Source organism: Tursiops truncatus, chromosome 20 (assembly GCF_011762595.2).
Source record: "Tursiops truncatus isolate mTurTru1 chromosome 20, mTurTru1.mat.Y, whole genome shotgun sequence".
Classification (NCBI taxonomy): domain Eukaryota; kingdom Metazoa; phylum Chordata; class Mammalia; order Artiodactyla; family Delphinidae; genus Tursiops; species Tursiops truncatus.
The window spans coordinates 7,739,150-7,751,800 of NC_047053.1; the positions used below are offsets into that span (position 1 = coordinate 7,739,150).

At 61.1% G+C, this 12,651-nt stretch overlaps 1 protein-coding gene across 4 annotated transcripts in view; it reads left to right on the forward strand.

Annotated features, from left to right (window-relative positions):
* PIK3R5 (phosphoinositide-3-kinase regulatory subunit 5) overlaps window positions 1–11,890 on the forward strand; it is a 72,998-nt gene extending 61,108 nt beyond the window's left edge. For 2 of the 4 annotated variants that reach the window (XM_073798244.1, XM_033847198.2), the window contains exons 6-19: window positions 697–766; window positions 3,489–3,663; window positions 4,255–4,408; window positions 5,056–5,139; window positions 5,417–6,104; window positions 6,202–6,358; window positions 6,653–6,778; window positions 7,292–7,420; window positions 7,578–7,671; window positions 7,854–7,930; window positions 10,247–10,340; window positions 10,472–10,554; window positions 11,008–11,120; window positions 11,225–11,890. In XM_073798244.1, the coding sequence (XP_073654345.1) occupies window positions 697–766; window positions 3,489–3,663; window positions 4,255–4,408; window positions 5,056–5,139; window positions 5,417–6,104; window positions 6,202–6,358; window positions 6,653–6,778; window positions 7,292–7,420; window positions 7,578–7,671; window positions 7,854–7,930; window positions 10,247–10,340; window positions 10,472–10,554; window positions 11,008–11,120; window positions 11,225–11,372 (2,192 nt within the window). In that variant the 3' untranslated portion in view covers window positions 11,373–11,890. Of the gene's footprint in view, window positions 1–696; window positions 767–3,488; window positions 3,664–4,254; window positions 4,409–5,055; window positions 5,140–5,416; window positions 6,105–6,201; window positions 6,359–6,652; window positions 6,779–7,291; window positions 7,421–7,577; window positions 7,672–7,853; window positions 7,931–8,394; window positions 10,194–10,246; window positions 10,341–10,471; window positions 10,555–11,007; window positions 11,121–11,224 lie in introns of those variants that run through there. The other 2 variants (XM_033847199.2, XM_033847200.2) reach the window with 2 other exon arrangements.
* The last annotated feature ends 761 nt before the right edge of the window (window positions 11,891–12,651 follow it).

Here is a 12,651-nt window from a genome sequence, read left to right on the forward strand (position 1 = left end):
TCATCAGTGAGGAGCGCAAGCCATTGTGTAACAGCCTCAGCATAGTTGACGCAGAACTGAATACGTACTTCTCCAGCTACAGAATTGAGTCAAGTTGCAGGGAAAAAGGGAAAGCTCTGGCTAGTTTCTTCTCAGCACGTTTGAATCAGAGGTGACAGAGAGGTGGATGAGGCCAGAGAGGAAGGCGGGGAGGGGGTCTTTGGTGCAGAGGCTCAGCCCTAGAGAGGGACAGCGCCGGGCAGGACCACGGGCCCCTGAGGGCCCCCCAAGAGCATGTGGGAAGCGGGGCCGGGAGGCCGAGGGGGAGGCTGGGGGTTGGCCGGAGCTGAGGCTGAGCTGAGGGGTGCCTGGCACACCCACTGCAGGAGGTCACCCGGGACAGGGTCTGCGGGGACGGAACCAGGACCAGCTGGATAGCAGGAGACCCGGCCGCTTCAGGGGCCTCGGTCTCCTCCCAGGGTGCCCTGCCCCGTAGTCTCTGAAGAGTGAAGCTTTGCAGGGCGGGTGGGGCCTGGGAATCAGACAGTTAAAGACCCTGGTGGCAATGGGCCTGATCTGCCCCTTGTCCTGACCCTCATCCGGGAACTCCCAGCCAGGTTCTCCAGAGCCAGGCTCCTGCGAGGTGCAGGGCCATGGCTGCTGAAGGAACAGGTAAGTCCGTGAGCTGTTCTTTTGTGTTTGTTCTTTTGGCCACAGGAATCTCCTACCAGCGACTGGTGAGGGCCGAGCAGGGCCTGTCCACTAGGAGTCATCGCAGCTCCACTGTGTGAGTGCTCTTGGGGAGGGAGGAGTTTGGGGGGTGGGGTCATGTTTTGTGCACAGCCTCTTTTTTCAGGGCTAAGGGTCTTTCATCAGATTCCTAACTGGGTCTGAGACTTTAAAAAAAAAAAAAAATGGAAAAGGTTAAAACCACCTGCCTTGGGCTTCCCTGGTGGCGCAGTGGTTGAGAGTCCGCCTGCCGATGCAGGGGACACGGGTTCGCGCCCCGGTCCGGGAAGATCCCACGTGCCGCGGAGCGGCTGGGCCCGTGAGCCATGGCCGCTGAGCCTGCGCGTCCGGAGCCTGTGCTCCGCAACGGGAGAGGCCACAACAGTGAGAGGCCCACGTAACGCAAAAAAAAAAAAAAAAAAAAAAAAAAAAAACCACCTGCCTTGATTGTGCCAGGTGCTGAGCGAACATACATTACCTTACTTTACCCCCAATTTTCAGATGAGGAAACTGAAGGTCAGAGAGGCCAAGTAACTTCCCCAAGGACAATCAGATAGTGTCTGAGTCAGGATTTGAGCCTTAGACTTCCTCAAAAGCCAAGGCTCTTTCCATAATGTCTTTCTGCCTGTTAGTAAAACAGCGTTTTTCCAAACTTTTTTGACTGGGACCTACAATAAAAAATGCATTTTATATGGAAGCCTGGTGTGTACACACACACACACACCCACCCACCCACACACACACACACAGAGCTGAGACAAGTTTTAGGAAATGAAAGTCACCTTCTCCCAAGGATGAGCTCTGATCTCTTCTAGTCCATTTCACTTAAAAGGCTGTTCTGGTTGTGAATCCCTGAAGTGATTTAGTTACCCACTCTTGGGTCCCCGCCTTTTGGAAAAGCATTAGAGAGGAAGCCTCCATTCCAAGGACCCTCCGGCAAGCCTCCCAGCACGTGGGTGCCTGAAGACCCCAGCCTCCACCAGCTCAGAAGTTCTAGTCACCCCACCCCCCCATCCTCAGTCTGAGGGTTTCACAGCACATTCACTGAGCAAACGTTGGTTGAGTTCCTTCTCGGTAAAAACAAACAGAAAAGCTAGTGGTAGATTTTGAGAGAGACAGAAAGGGCATAAAAAATGTCTTGTAAATGTCGGCTTAGTAAGGAAGCAGGACCCTGCCAGAGGGCTGAGGCAGGTGAACGGTGGATTCTCGCCAACGCCCTTCTAGGTACTTCCTGAGCCCCGGGCACTGTTTCAGGCATCACTCCATCATACAGGCCTTTTGTTAACCCTGTGAGAAAGGTATTTTTTAGATCAGGAAACTGAGGCACGGACAGGTTCGTAGAAAGGGCTACAAGCAGAGTGTCGGTCTCACTTTGGTTTTCTGTAGGTTGGGAACAGGCGTGCAGAGGAGGTGCAAGTGGTGAGGGCCCGGGTGTGGCTGGCCTGGTCCTGTATACAGTGGAGCTCAGTGCATGTCCATGAGGGGAGGATCCAGCAGTCGGTGAAGGAGGAGGGCTCAGTGAGGGACTGTTTACTCGAGCCCGATCCCTTTTTCTTACAAATAGAGAAATCAAAATGAGATCCTTCCTAAACCCTGGGAACTCTGACAGAGAGCCTGGTCCCATTCCTGAACACTGGCCACAGGGTCGGCTCTGGGACCTCTGTCCACAGGCACTGGCAGGAAGGCCACCTGCCTGGTGCTTCTTGGCACTGGGTTTAAACACAACACAGATTTGTGAGAGAACGAGAGCAAGTGTGAGCAGTTCATACTAAAAGCCGTTACAGGTATAATACCGCGATGGCTGGAATACCTTCGAGAAAATGCAGTGATGGGGGTTGGCCGGGGTGAAATGCGAACAGACGTATGTTAACCGTTAACTGAGTGATGGATCCTCAGGGTTCACGATTCTCTTAACATCTGTGTATGTTTGAAATTTTCCGTGATGAAGACGTTTAAACACTGGGATCAAGAGGGAGCCCAGGGTCCAGGGGAAGAGGAGGCGGGGGTGGGGCGTGGCTGGATGCACCCTCCCTCCCCCAGCCCGATGCTGGCCTGCATGAGGGCTTTGGCAAGTTAGAAAGGGCATCCCCTGTAAGCAGAGGAATCAGATGCGGCCCTGACTTCGCTCTCCTTCCTCCTGGCAGATGCCACCCCACACCCCGACCCTTGGCTTGAGGAGCAGGGCTCGGGCTGAAATTTCAGGCCACCCCACACGACGGCATGTGGCTGTCCCGCTGTCCCCTCCCAAAATGACAGCCTGACTTCCAGTCAGCTCACCTAAAATACAATCCTTTTCTGCGTCATCTCGCATCTGTTCAAATATCCTGTAGGAAAAATGTTTTATGTAAAAATTAAGGTAGAATTTATTTGTGAAAATTGGGTTCAGTGTTTTAAGATTTTTTTGATGTGGACCATTTTTAAAGTCTTTATTGAATTTGTTACAGTATTGCTTCTGTGGTTTTTTTTTGGGGGGGGACGGGTTTTGGCCCCAAGGCATGTGGGATCTTAGCTCCCTGACCAGGGATCGAACGCTCACCCCCTGCACTGGGAGGAGAAGTCTTAACCACTGGACCGCCAGGGAAGTCCCAAGTTCAATTTTTAAAAGGTCTTTGAAGACCCCAGCTGAAAACTACTCAAAAGTAGATCATAAGCTTTTCCCTTGGAACTGGGACCCCTGAGCCCCCAGCCTCTCTCCTGGCCTCCGGGCCCACGTGGGCTCTGTGGCTGCCCTTCCCCGCCCCCGCGCCCAGTACCCATGGCCGGTCCTCTGTGTCCCCCAGCACCGTACTGTTGCTGAACCCGGTGGAGGTGCAGGCCGAGTTCCTCACCGTGGCCGACAAGCTGAGCACGCCTGGGCACTCCCCACACAGCGCCTACACCACCCTGCTCCTGCACGCCTTCCAGGCCACCTTTGGGGCCCACTGCGACCTCCCAGGTCTGCACTGCCAGCTGCAGGTATGTGTCTGGGACCCTGGGCTCAGCACCGCCCCCTCCCGGCAGAGCACCTCTCTGCAAAGGCAGGGTCCCCTCTCTGGTCCCTCTCCGAGGCCCGGGTCCATGGGCCTCCCTCGCCCCGAGTGACATGGCGGGGAAGTCGCTGGAGGGCTGGCCTCATTGATTGAGAGGTTTCTATTGTGCTGGGTCCTAACCCAGGTGCGTGGCACCCTAGACAGTGGGGCTGGACACAGCCTCCGAATCCAGCGTGGGCTGGGTGGTACAGGACTGAGCTTTAGGCTGAAGCTGGAAGCCCTGGGGTCTAGTCCGAGCTCTGTGACAGGTCAGCTGTGTGGCCCTGGGCAGCGCCCTCCCCTCTCTGGGCCACAGCGGTGAGCTCTGAAGTCCCTCCCAACTCTGCAGGGCTCTGGCTCCGGCCCTTTCTTTCTGACCACTTCTGGAGAATAGGAACTGAGTGAGAGGCCTGGCTCCCTGCTCCGCCGTGGGTGGTGGCAGGCGATGAGGCTGGGGACGGACTGGTCGCCGGGAGCTCGAGAAGTCGGGCGGCCGAGCCGTGGTTCGGGAGCAAGCCTGCCTCCCCCTGGGTTTCAGTCCAAGACCCTGGCAGAGCTCGAGGACATCTTCACGGAGACGGCCGAAGCACAGGAACTGGCGTCTGGCATCGGGGACGCAGCAGAGGCCCGGCAGTGGCTCAGGACCAAGCTGCAGGCGGTGGGGGAGAAAGCCGGCTTCCCTGGGGCCTTAGGTGAGGCTCTGGTGGGTGAGGCCCATTTCCCCTGTGGCCCTGGTAGCCCCCCAGGTGAGCAGCCCCGGTCGGCCTGGTGCTTCTGTTTCCCATAATCATTCAGGGACCCAGGTTCTCTGACACCTCCTGGCTCCAGCATCCCCGAGGGTGCAGCTCCCGTCTGCAGGGTTAGGGTTGGGCTGCCAAGATCGCCACCGGGGCGGCCTGGGGGAGGAGGAAAAGAGTGCCGATCAAGGGCAAGGGGCTTTGTTTTCACAATGAAGACAGCATACCCCTTTGAGCCACCTCAGTCACATGGCCCACCTTGCCCCGGTGGGTCTGGGAAACGTCTGCTGTAGAAGAAGGGATGCCTGATGAGACAGCGCCATGGTCCTCCTGTTCGAAACAGAGGCGCAGAGGCTGAGACTGGGCCACATTCGTGCAGCTCACGAAAGGGCATCTGCCTGCTGGGCTTGCGAGAAGCCCTCTGGCCGTGGGCCAGGCATCCCAGCTTCCACCTCAGCCTCGGCCCACCCGGCTGCGTGTCCTGTACCGGTCCTCTCCCAACTCTGACCTCTCCTCCAAGACGGGGGGGGGGTCTGGGCTGGCCCATCTCAAGGCCTCTACCCAGCCCTCACCTCCTGCCCCTCCCTCCCTCGTTCCTGCAGACACTGCACAACCTGGCAAGCTCCGTACCATCCCCATCCCTGTCGCCAGGTGCTACACCTACAGCTGGAGCCAGGACAGCTTCGGTAAGCAGCCCGCTGGGGCCCTCGTGGTGCCCACCCCCCAGACTGCCCGGGCTCTCTTCCTCTGCCGCTGCCCCTCACCCCACCCCCCTGCCAGCCCTCCCACCTGAGCAGGCTCTGAGCAGAGCAGGGGGCAGGGCACTGGGCTGCCCTCTGCCCTCCTTCTGCCCTCTGCTCCCCAAGTTCATTCTGTCTCAGCCTGTCACCCCGCCCAAGGGTGTGCAAGAGGGGTTCCAAGGGCTCGGACACCCAGACGGCGTCTCCCCTTGCTTGCCTGCAGACATCCTGCAGGAGATCCTGCTCAAGGAACAGGAGCTGCTCCAACCAGGAATCCTGGGGGACGAGGAGGACGTGGAGACCGAGGGGCATCGTGCCGAGAGGGACTCGCTGCTCTCCACCAGCTCAGCAGCCTTGCACGACTCCACCCTGTCCCTTGCCTCGTCCCAGGCCTCGGGACCCAGCCTCTCCCACCAGCTGCTGAGCTCCTTTGTCTCGGGCCTCTCTGACGGCGTGGACAGCGGCTACGTGGAGGACAGCCAGGACAGCTCGTTCGAGTGGCCCAAGAGGCCTGGCAGCCAGGAGCACCGGGCCCACCGCAGGCCCGGGCAGTTCAACAGGATCTATAAACTCTTCAAGAGCACCAGCCAGCTGGTGCTGCGCAGGGACTCCCGGACCCCAGAGGGCGGCCCGGACGGCGCCCCGCCCCTGCGGCGGGCCGGCAGCCTCTGCAGCCCCTGCAGCCCCCTGGCCGGCCCGGCGCAGTCCCGGGCCCAGCGTTCCCGCTCCCTGCCCCAGCACAAGCTCGGCTCCCAGCTGCCCGGCTGGGCCCTGGCCCCCGCCTCCCGTCACCAGCGCCGCTGCCCCTTCCTGAGCGGGGACGAGGACCCCGGGGCCTCCACGCTGCGAGTCGTGGTCTTCGGCTCCGATCGGATCTCGGGGAAGGTGGCCCGGGCGTACAGCAAGCTGCGGTGAGAGCCGAGACGGGGCATCGGTCTGCCCTGGGCAGCAGGGGCGGCGTGCTGCAGCGGCATCTGGGCTCCCTTCTCACCATCTTCCTCTCGGCAGGCGGCTGGAGAGCAACCGTCCGCTCCTCACGCGGTTCTTCAAGCTTCAGTTCTTTTACGTGCCCGTGAAGCGCAGCTGCGGGCCCAGCGCCAGCCCAGCCCCTCGGAGCCGGACGCCGCCGCTCCCCACAGACTCCCCGAGGCACCCCGGCCCTGCGGTAGGTCCCCGGCCCTGGGCCCAGCAGGGCGGCAAAGCGAGGAGATGTAAGCAGGCCCCAGGCACCGGAAGGGGGTGTTTAGGGGCTGCCGCCTCCTGCCTGGGCCTCCGTCCCGGGCATGGTCCCTGCCCTGCACTTGGCCCGACGGTGGGCGGGGGCACGTTTTGCTGTGTGACATGGACTGAGAGTTGTCAGACCTCTCCAAGGGCGCAGAGAAGCTCAGGGTGGGGCTGCAGGTGCCACCCAGGGCCCCGAAGCTAGGGTGGCTGGGAATGACTCTCGCCCCCGCCCCAGGAGCTGGGTGCGGCCCCCTGGGAGGAAAGCACCAATGACATCTCGCACTACCTCGGCATGCTCGACCCCTGGTATGAGCGCAACGTGCTGGGCCTCATGCACCTGCCCCCTGAAGTCCTGTGCCAGGTAAGCGGCCCCTTCCCTGGGTGCAGGTGGAGGGCCCTGTCTGTGGTCACCCAGCCTTGCTTTGAAGGCCCTAGTTTGGGGGATCCAGCTTGCGGCCCCACTGGAGGACCAGGGCTCACGTGGGACCGAGCAAGGAGGGTGGGGGGAAGCAGGGCTGAGCTGAACCCAGGGCTCGGGGGCCCAGGGAGGGGTCACCACACCGAGAGGGAGGGGCCCTAGAGGGTCCAGTTGCCTTAGGCTTCAGCTCCCTTCCTCAACTCCCAGCTTTGTCTAGCTCGGCCGGAGCCTCCCTGGAGGCCCATGGGCCAGTGAGGGAGGGGCGGAGGCCAGGCTGTGGGTCCTCCCTTGACCATTCTGTTTCCTGCTCCCGTCTCACCGTGCCCCTCCCTGGCCCTGTGTGCCTCGGGATCTCTCCTCGGTGTGTCTGCACGTCTGTCTCTCTTCCTCTCATCCTCCCTTTCTCTCTCCCTCTCTGTCCCCCTGTCCCTCGGGCTCGGCCCTCCCAACCCACAGCAGTCCCTGAAGGCTGAGCCCCGGCCCCTGGAGGGCTCTGCCGCCCAGCTGCCCATCCTGGCGGACATGCTACTCTACTACTGCCGCTTCGCTGCCCGGCCGGTGCTGCTGCAGGTCTATCAGACCGAGGTGAGGCCTGCCCTGCCGCCTGGCCCCGCCTCTTCCCCCAGACGAGCTGCAGGGCTGCTCCCACGCCCGGGCAGCCAGCAGCCCTGTGCTGGAGCAGCCCGTGCCGGGGGCCCCTCCTGGAGGTCCACGCTGACGCCCACGCTCCTGCCCTCTCCAGCTGACCTTCATCACCGGGGAGAAGACGACAGAGATCTTCATCCACTCCCTGGAGCTGGGTCACTCTGCTGCCACACGCGCCATCAAGGCTTCGGGTGGGCTGAGCCCCAGTGGAGGCGGAGCTGGGGGCTGACACAGCGGAGAGGGCGCCCTGGGGAGGAGGGGTCCCAGGGCGGTGGGGCAGGAGGGACAAGAAGCGGGCAGGGAGGCAGAGCCCGGGGTCTGTGAAGGGCACTGGAATCAGAAGGAGCAGAGGGTCTGTCTGTGTGTGGCACAGGTCCTGGCAGCAAGCGGCTGGGCATCGATGGTGACCGGGAGGCCATCCCTCTAACACTACAGATTATTTACAGCAAGGTGAGACTGGCCCCTCCCCTCTGGGATCTGCTCCCCATGCCGCCTCCCCAGAGCCAGCCCCCTTGTTCCCCAGGTGGTCTTTAGGCTGGAAGGCCGCGGCAGACTCCCCAGGCTCTCCTGGATGCTGAGAGAAGGGGGAAGGAGAGGCGGTGGACCTCCCTCTCCCGCTCTGCCTCCAAAGCTGCCCCCGCCCCGGGGTTCTCCCCACTGCTGAACGTGCTCAGCCCTTCTGTGAAGCGCTGGGGCCTGGCCTCAGGGCTGGGGGTGAGAATGGGGCAGAGTGAGGGACAGGGCAGGGACTGCTGTGCCTGGTGGGGGGAGCTGGGGGGGTAGCCCATGAGCACACCCCGGCTCTGGGCCACGACAGGCCCACCTCCCGGACGGGCAGCCTCCTACCTTCTTCCCTGCCTCCCTCCCTCCCTCAGCAATTTGAAAGATATTTATTGAGCACCTACTCATGTCAGGTTCTGTGCGGGGCCAGGCCCTCCCTCTTAACTTCTCTCGAGGAGGGAGACAGACAATAAACAAGGAGACAAAAAGTGCCCAAGGTAATATTAAAGAGTGGCAAGCGATGACAAGGCAACAAAAGGGCTGGTGGGATAGAGACAATAGGATTCTTTCCATGTAGTGGCCGAGGAGGTGGGCAGGGGCGCTGACACTCGCTGGCTGCTGTGTTCCGGGTGCTTGTTAAACACCCACTGCGTCCCGGGTGTTGTTCATGGCACAGGAGCGTTCACGAGAGTGAGCGAAGCTCTTACAGTCTGGAGGGGTTAGATGATGCCACAACATGTATAATCACAACTGTGACGAACAGATGAGGGAGAGGTAAAGGGTTCTGTGAGAACCCTTAAGGGGATTGTTCAACCCAGTGAGGAAAGTTAGACAAGGTTCCTTAAGGAGGGCCATCGAGTCAATGTTGGAAAGAAAACCAGGAGTTAGTTAAGTAGGAAAAGAAGAGAGACGTGCCCTCCAGGTAGAGGTGATAGCATGCGCAAAGGCCCTGTGGTGAGGGAGAACATGAACATCAAAGGGCACACTGTAGGAGGACCAGAGGGGCTGGAGCAGAGACAGTGTTGGGGGGAAAGGATGATGAGGTGAAGCTAAAGAAATGGGCAGGGCTGGAATGCCAAGGGCCTTGGTTCAATGAGAGGAGTTTTGTCCTCGTCCTAAGAGCAATGGGTATCCTGTGAAGGGCTTTCAGTTTGGGGTGTGGCAGGATCAGATTTGAGGTTTGGAAGCCCCCTGTGGTGGCTCTGTGGGGAATATCAGAGTGGACCCCAGCGGGTGTGGGAAAGCCAAGTCAGAGGCTCCCGTGGTTGTCCAGGCGAGAGACATGGGCAGCCTGCACTAGGGAGGAAGGGAATGGGGCTTATATGTGACTCACACGAGCAGCAGGGCTTAGGGGTGGATCAGAAAAGGAGAGGCTCCAACTCCTGGATTTCAGCCTTCTGCAACTGACAGGACCATTTTCTCAGAAGAAGCCCAGCTCCAGTGGGGGAGTGGGTGTGGGGCATAGTGGGTTCGAGAGGGAAGGAGAGACCAGAACAGGCAGTGGGAGGGTGGGCCTGAGCTCAGAGGTGAAATGTGGAGATGGGTGTGTAGGTGGTCATGGAGAAAGGGCCACGGGTGAGGCCCCCTCAAGGAGAAAGTAGGAATAACAGAGCGGAGGCCCCAGGAGAAGCTCCTGACACCTGTGTCCTGTGATGGGGGCAGACGAGGGTGATCGCGCAAAGCAGAGGCCCCAGCCAGGCTGGCGGTGGGGAAGCCAGGAGCGTGCCGCCGCGGACGCCCAGGAGAGGGGAGGAGTGAACGGGATGGCATTCTCCTGTAAGGTCAGGCAAGCCGAGGACTGAGGGTGCTTGTGGGTTTGGCAACGTGGAGGTCCCTGATGAGAGAGACATTCAGACAAAGACCCAAAGAGGGGGCTCCGGCCCAGCTCTGCCTGGGACCCCCTGCCCGTGAGCCTGTCTCTCCCTCACTCGGGGTTCAGAAGATCCTCAGACCACCCCTCGAGACGTTCTCAGCAATCGCACCCTACGACCCAGTCGCCAGGCTGACCTGTGGACCAAGCCAGTGACCTGATGCTCCTCCCTGGAGCCAGTGAGGTCTATATAGGGGTCAAGGGGCTCTTGGTGAAGAAGCCGGCAGGCTCGGGTGAATGAGAGCGAGCTTCCTGGGTGTGCTGGCTGCAGGCGGCGCCCTGTCGCTGGCCGGCCTGGAGCCGCTTCTTCAAAGAGAAGGCAGGAGGCACGGGGATGGGGGGGGGGGGGGGGGCGGACATGCCGCTGAGAGGATCTGGCTTTGCTGCCTCCCCAGGGGGCCATCAGTGGACGCAGTCGCTGGAGTAACATGGAGAAGGTCTGCACCTCCGTCAACCTCAGCAAGGCCTGCCGGCAGCAGGAGGACCTGGGTGAGGGGGCAGGGGGAGGGGGAGGGGAGGGGAGGGGAGGGTGGGGCAGGGGGGAGGGGGACAGGAAGGTGGAGGGGAGGAGGGGTGGGGGTGGGTTCCTGAGCCTGGCCTGAGCCACCCTTGCCCTTCAGACTCCAGCACGGAGGCCCTGACGCTAAACCTGACAGAAGTGGTGAAAAGGCAGAACCCTAAATCCAAGAAGGGCTTCAACCAGGTAAGAGCTTTCCTCTCCTCTCTGTCATCCCCTCGGGAGACTTACTGGGCGTGTGCGTGTGTGTGCGTGTGTATGCGGGGGTGTCCAAGGGCTGTGCTGGGGCCTGTGGGTGGGAGGGTGCGCACCTGTGGGGCTCCGTGGTGGCCTCCAGGGCAGCCCCGAGTCCAAGGCGGAGTGGCCTCTGTGTCAGGGAACCCGGGCTGTCACGGTGAGGACAGTGGGGTTTCTCCTCCCAGGACACTTGCTCCTTCCAGACTCAAGAAAGGGCAGAGGCTGGGGAGGAAGCGGGGCCCGATGGAGGGACCAGTCCCCTGCAGGCCCATCGCCTAGAGCGCTGGCGGCCGAGCTCCTGCCCCACCCCCTGGGCCCCGTTGGGCGGTTCCAAGGGAAGAAGTTGCCGAGGGCGGCAGCTCTGGGGCCAGGGCTCCCGGCTGACCCGGGCCTTCCTTCTAGATTAGCACGTCGCAGGTCAAAGTGGACAAGGTGCAGATAATCGGCTCTAACGGCTGCTCCTTCGCCGTGTGCCTGGACCAGGACGAGAGGAAGATCCTGCAGAGTGTGGTCAGGTAGGAAAGCGGGGGCCCCCCGGCTCTGCTGCAGCACCCACCCAGAGGCCTGGAGGGAGCTGGGGGGGTGGGAGGCCTGCCCTGACACCTGCCCTGCCCCACAGGTGTGAGGTCTCCCCCTGCTACAAGCCGGAGACGAGCAGCCTCTGCCCCCCACCCCAGAGGCCCTCCTACCTGCAGGCGCAGACGCCACCCGACCTCTGCTCCCTGCTCTGTCTGCCCATCATGACTTTCAGTGGAGCTCTGCCCTAGCGGCCCGGCACCGGCCTGGACAGCGAGCCCGGGGGCAGCCTCCTCGGAGCCCCTCCCTCTTGGAGGGCCTCGCTCCCTGTGGAGAACTGGACGACCCTGTGCTGGGTCAGGGTCCCGCTGTGGGCCCTGCAGCAGGCAGGGGGCAGGGGTTAGGGGGTTGGTGGCACCTCTGGGCTCTGTCTGGGAAAGAAAGAGGCATTAGGGGGAGGGGCCTGGCCCTGCAGCCCCTCAGATCCCTCAGGTAGAAAGGAGAAGGATGGGCGGGCCTGGCCTCTAGTGTGGTCTAGGATCCTTTCTAGAAGAAGGATCTGAGGCTCTGGTGCTCTGGGGTGTGGTTTAGGCCTCCTCCCCCAACCCTTGGCCAGGCCCACCCCTTACTTTGTCAGGGCCTTGGGGAGCCCTTGGAGTCTGGGATTTCAGTCCCCCTACTCAGGGGTTCAGGTGGTAGAAACGCAGATGCGACTCTTCTAACCTCAGTGCCGTCGCCCCCATCCCACGCCCCTGCCACACACACACACACACACCACACACACAAACATACACACACCACACACTCACACACACACACACACACCCACACAAACCAAACCCACACACACACCCACCCACCCACACCCTTTCTCTCTCTCTGGAGCCTCTTTCTGGATCGAGATCCTTGGGAGACAGGACGAGCTTACATTCAGGGGCGGCTCAGTTACCTTCTAGCTAAATGACCAGAAGGAAGTGAATTAGCTTCTGCGAGCGTCCCTTTCCTGAGCACTAAGATGGGGGGATATAAGACCTCCTTAAAAGGCTGAGACAAAATTGTCTGCAAAGCACCTGGCTCAGCCGCAGGCTCATAGCAGGTCCTCAGTAAAGGTCAGCGGCGTCGCCCCTTCAGCCCTGACTCACCTGTCGGGCGGGGGCTGGGGAGGGGATGCTCTCGCTGCTCTCGCGATGCTCTTCATTCCCTCCTTTCCAATTCACCGATGGGGCGGGACCCAGACCGAGGGGGTAAGGAGCCCTCAGTTCTACCCTCTGAAGGAGGAATTGCCTTCACCAGGGTGAGAGGAGGGTTGCACACGAGCCTTCACCTCCTCGTCTCCCAGGTTGGTCCCTGTGCCCCACTTCCCACCTCACTCCATTGTGTGGGAAATCTTCCAGCCCCACAGTTCACTGGCACCATTGTGCCTGGGCAAGTTCCCAGAGGAGTAGAGGATGGACAGCTGAGGGGAAGACGGCTGATACAACGTGAGAGCCCAAAGTTTTAACTACGGGGTTGCAGCGGTTTGAGAAGCTG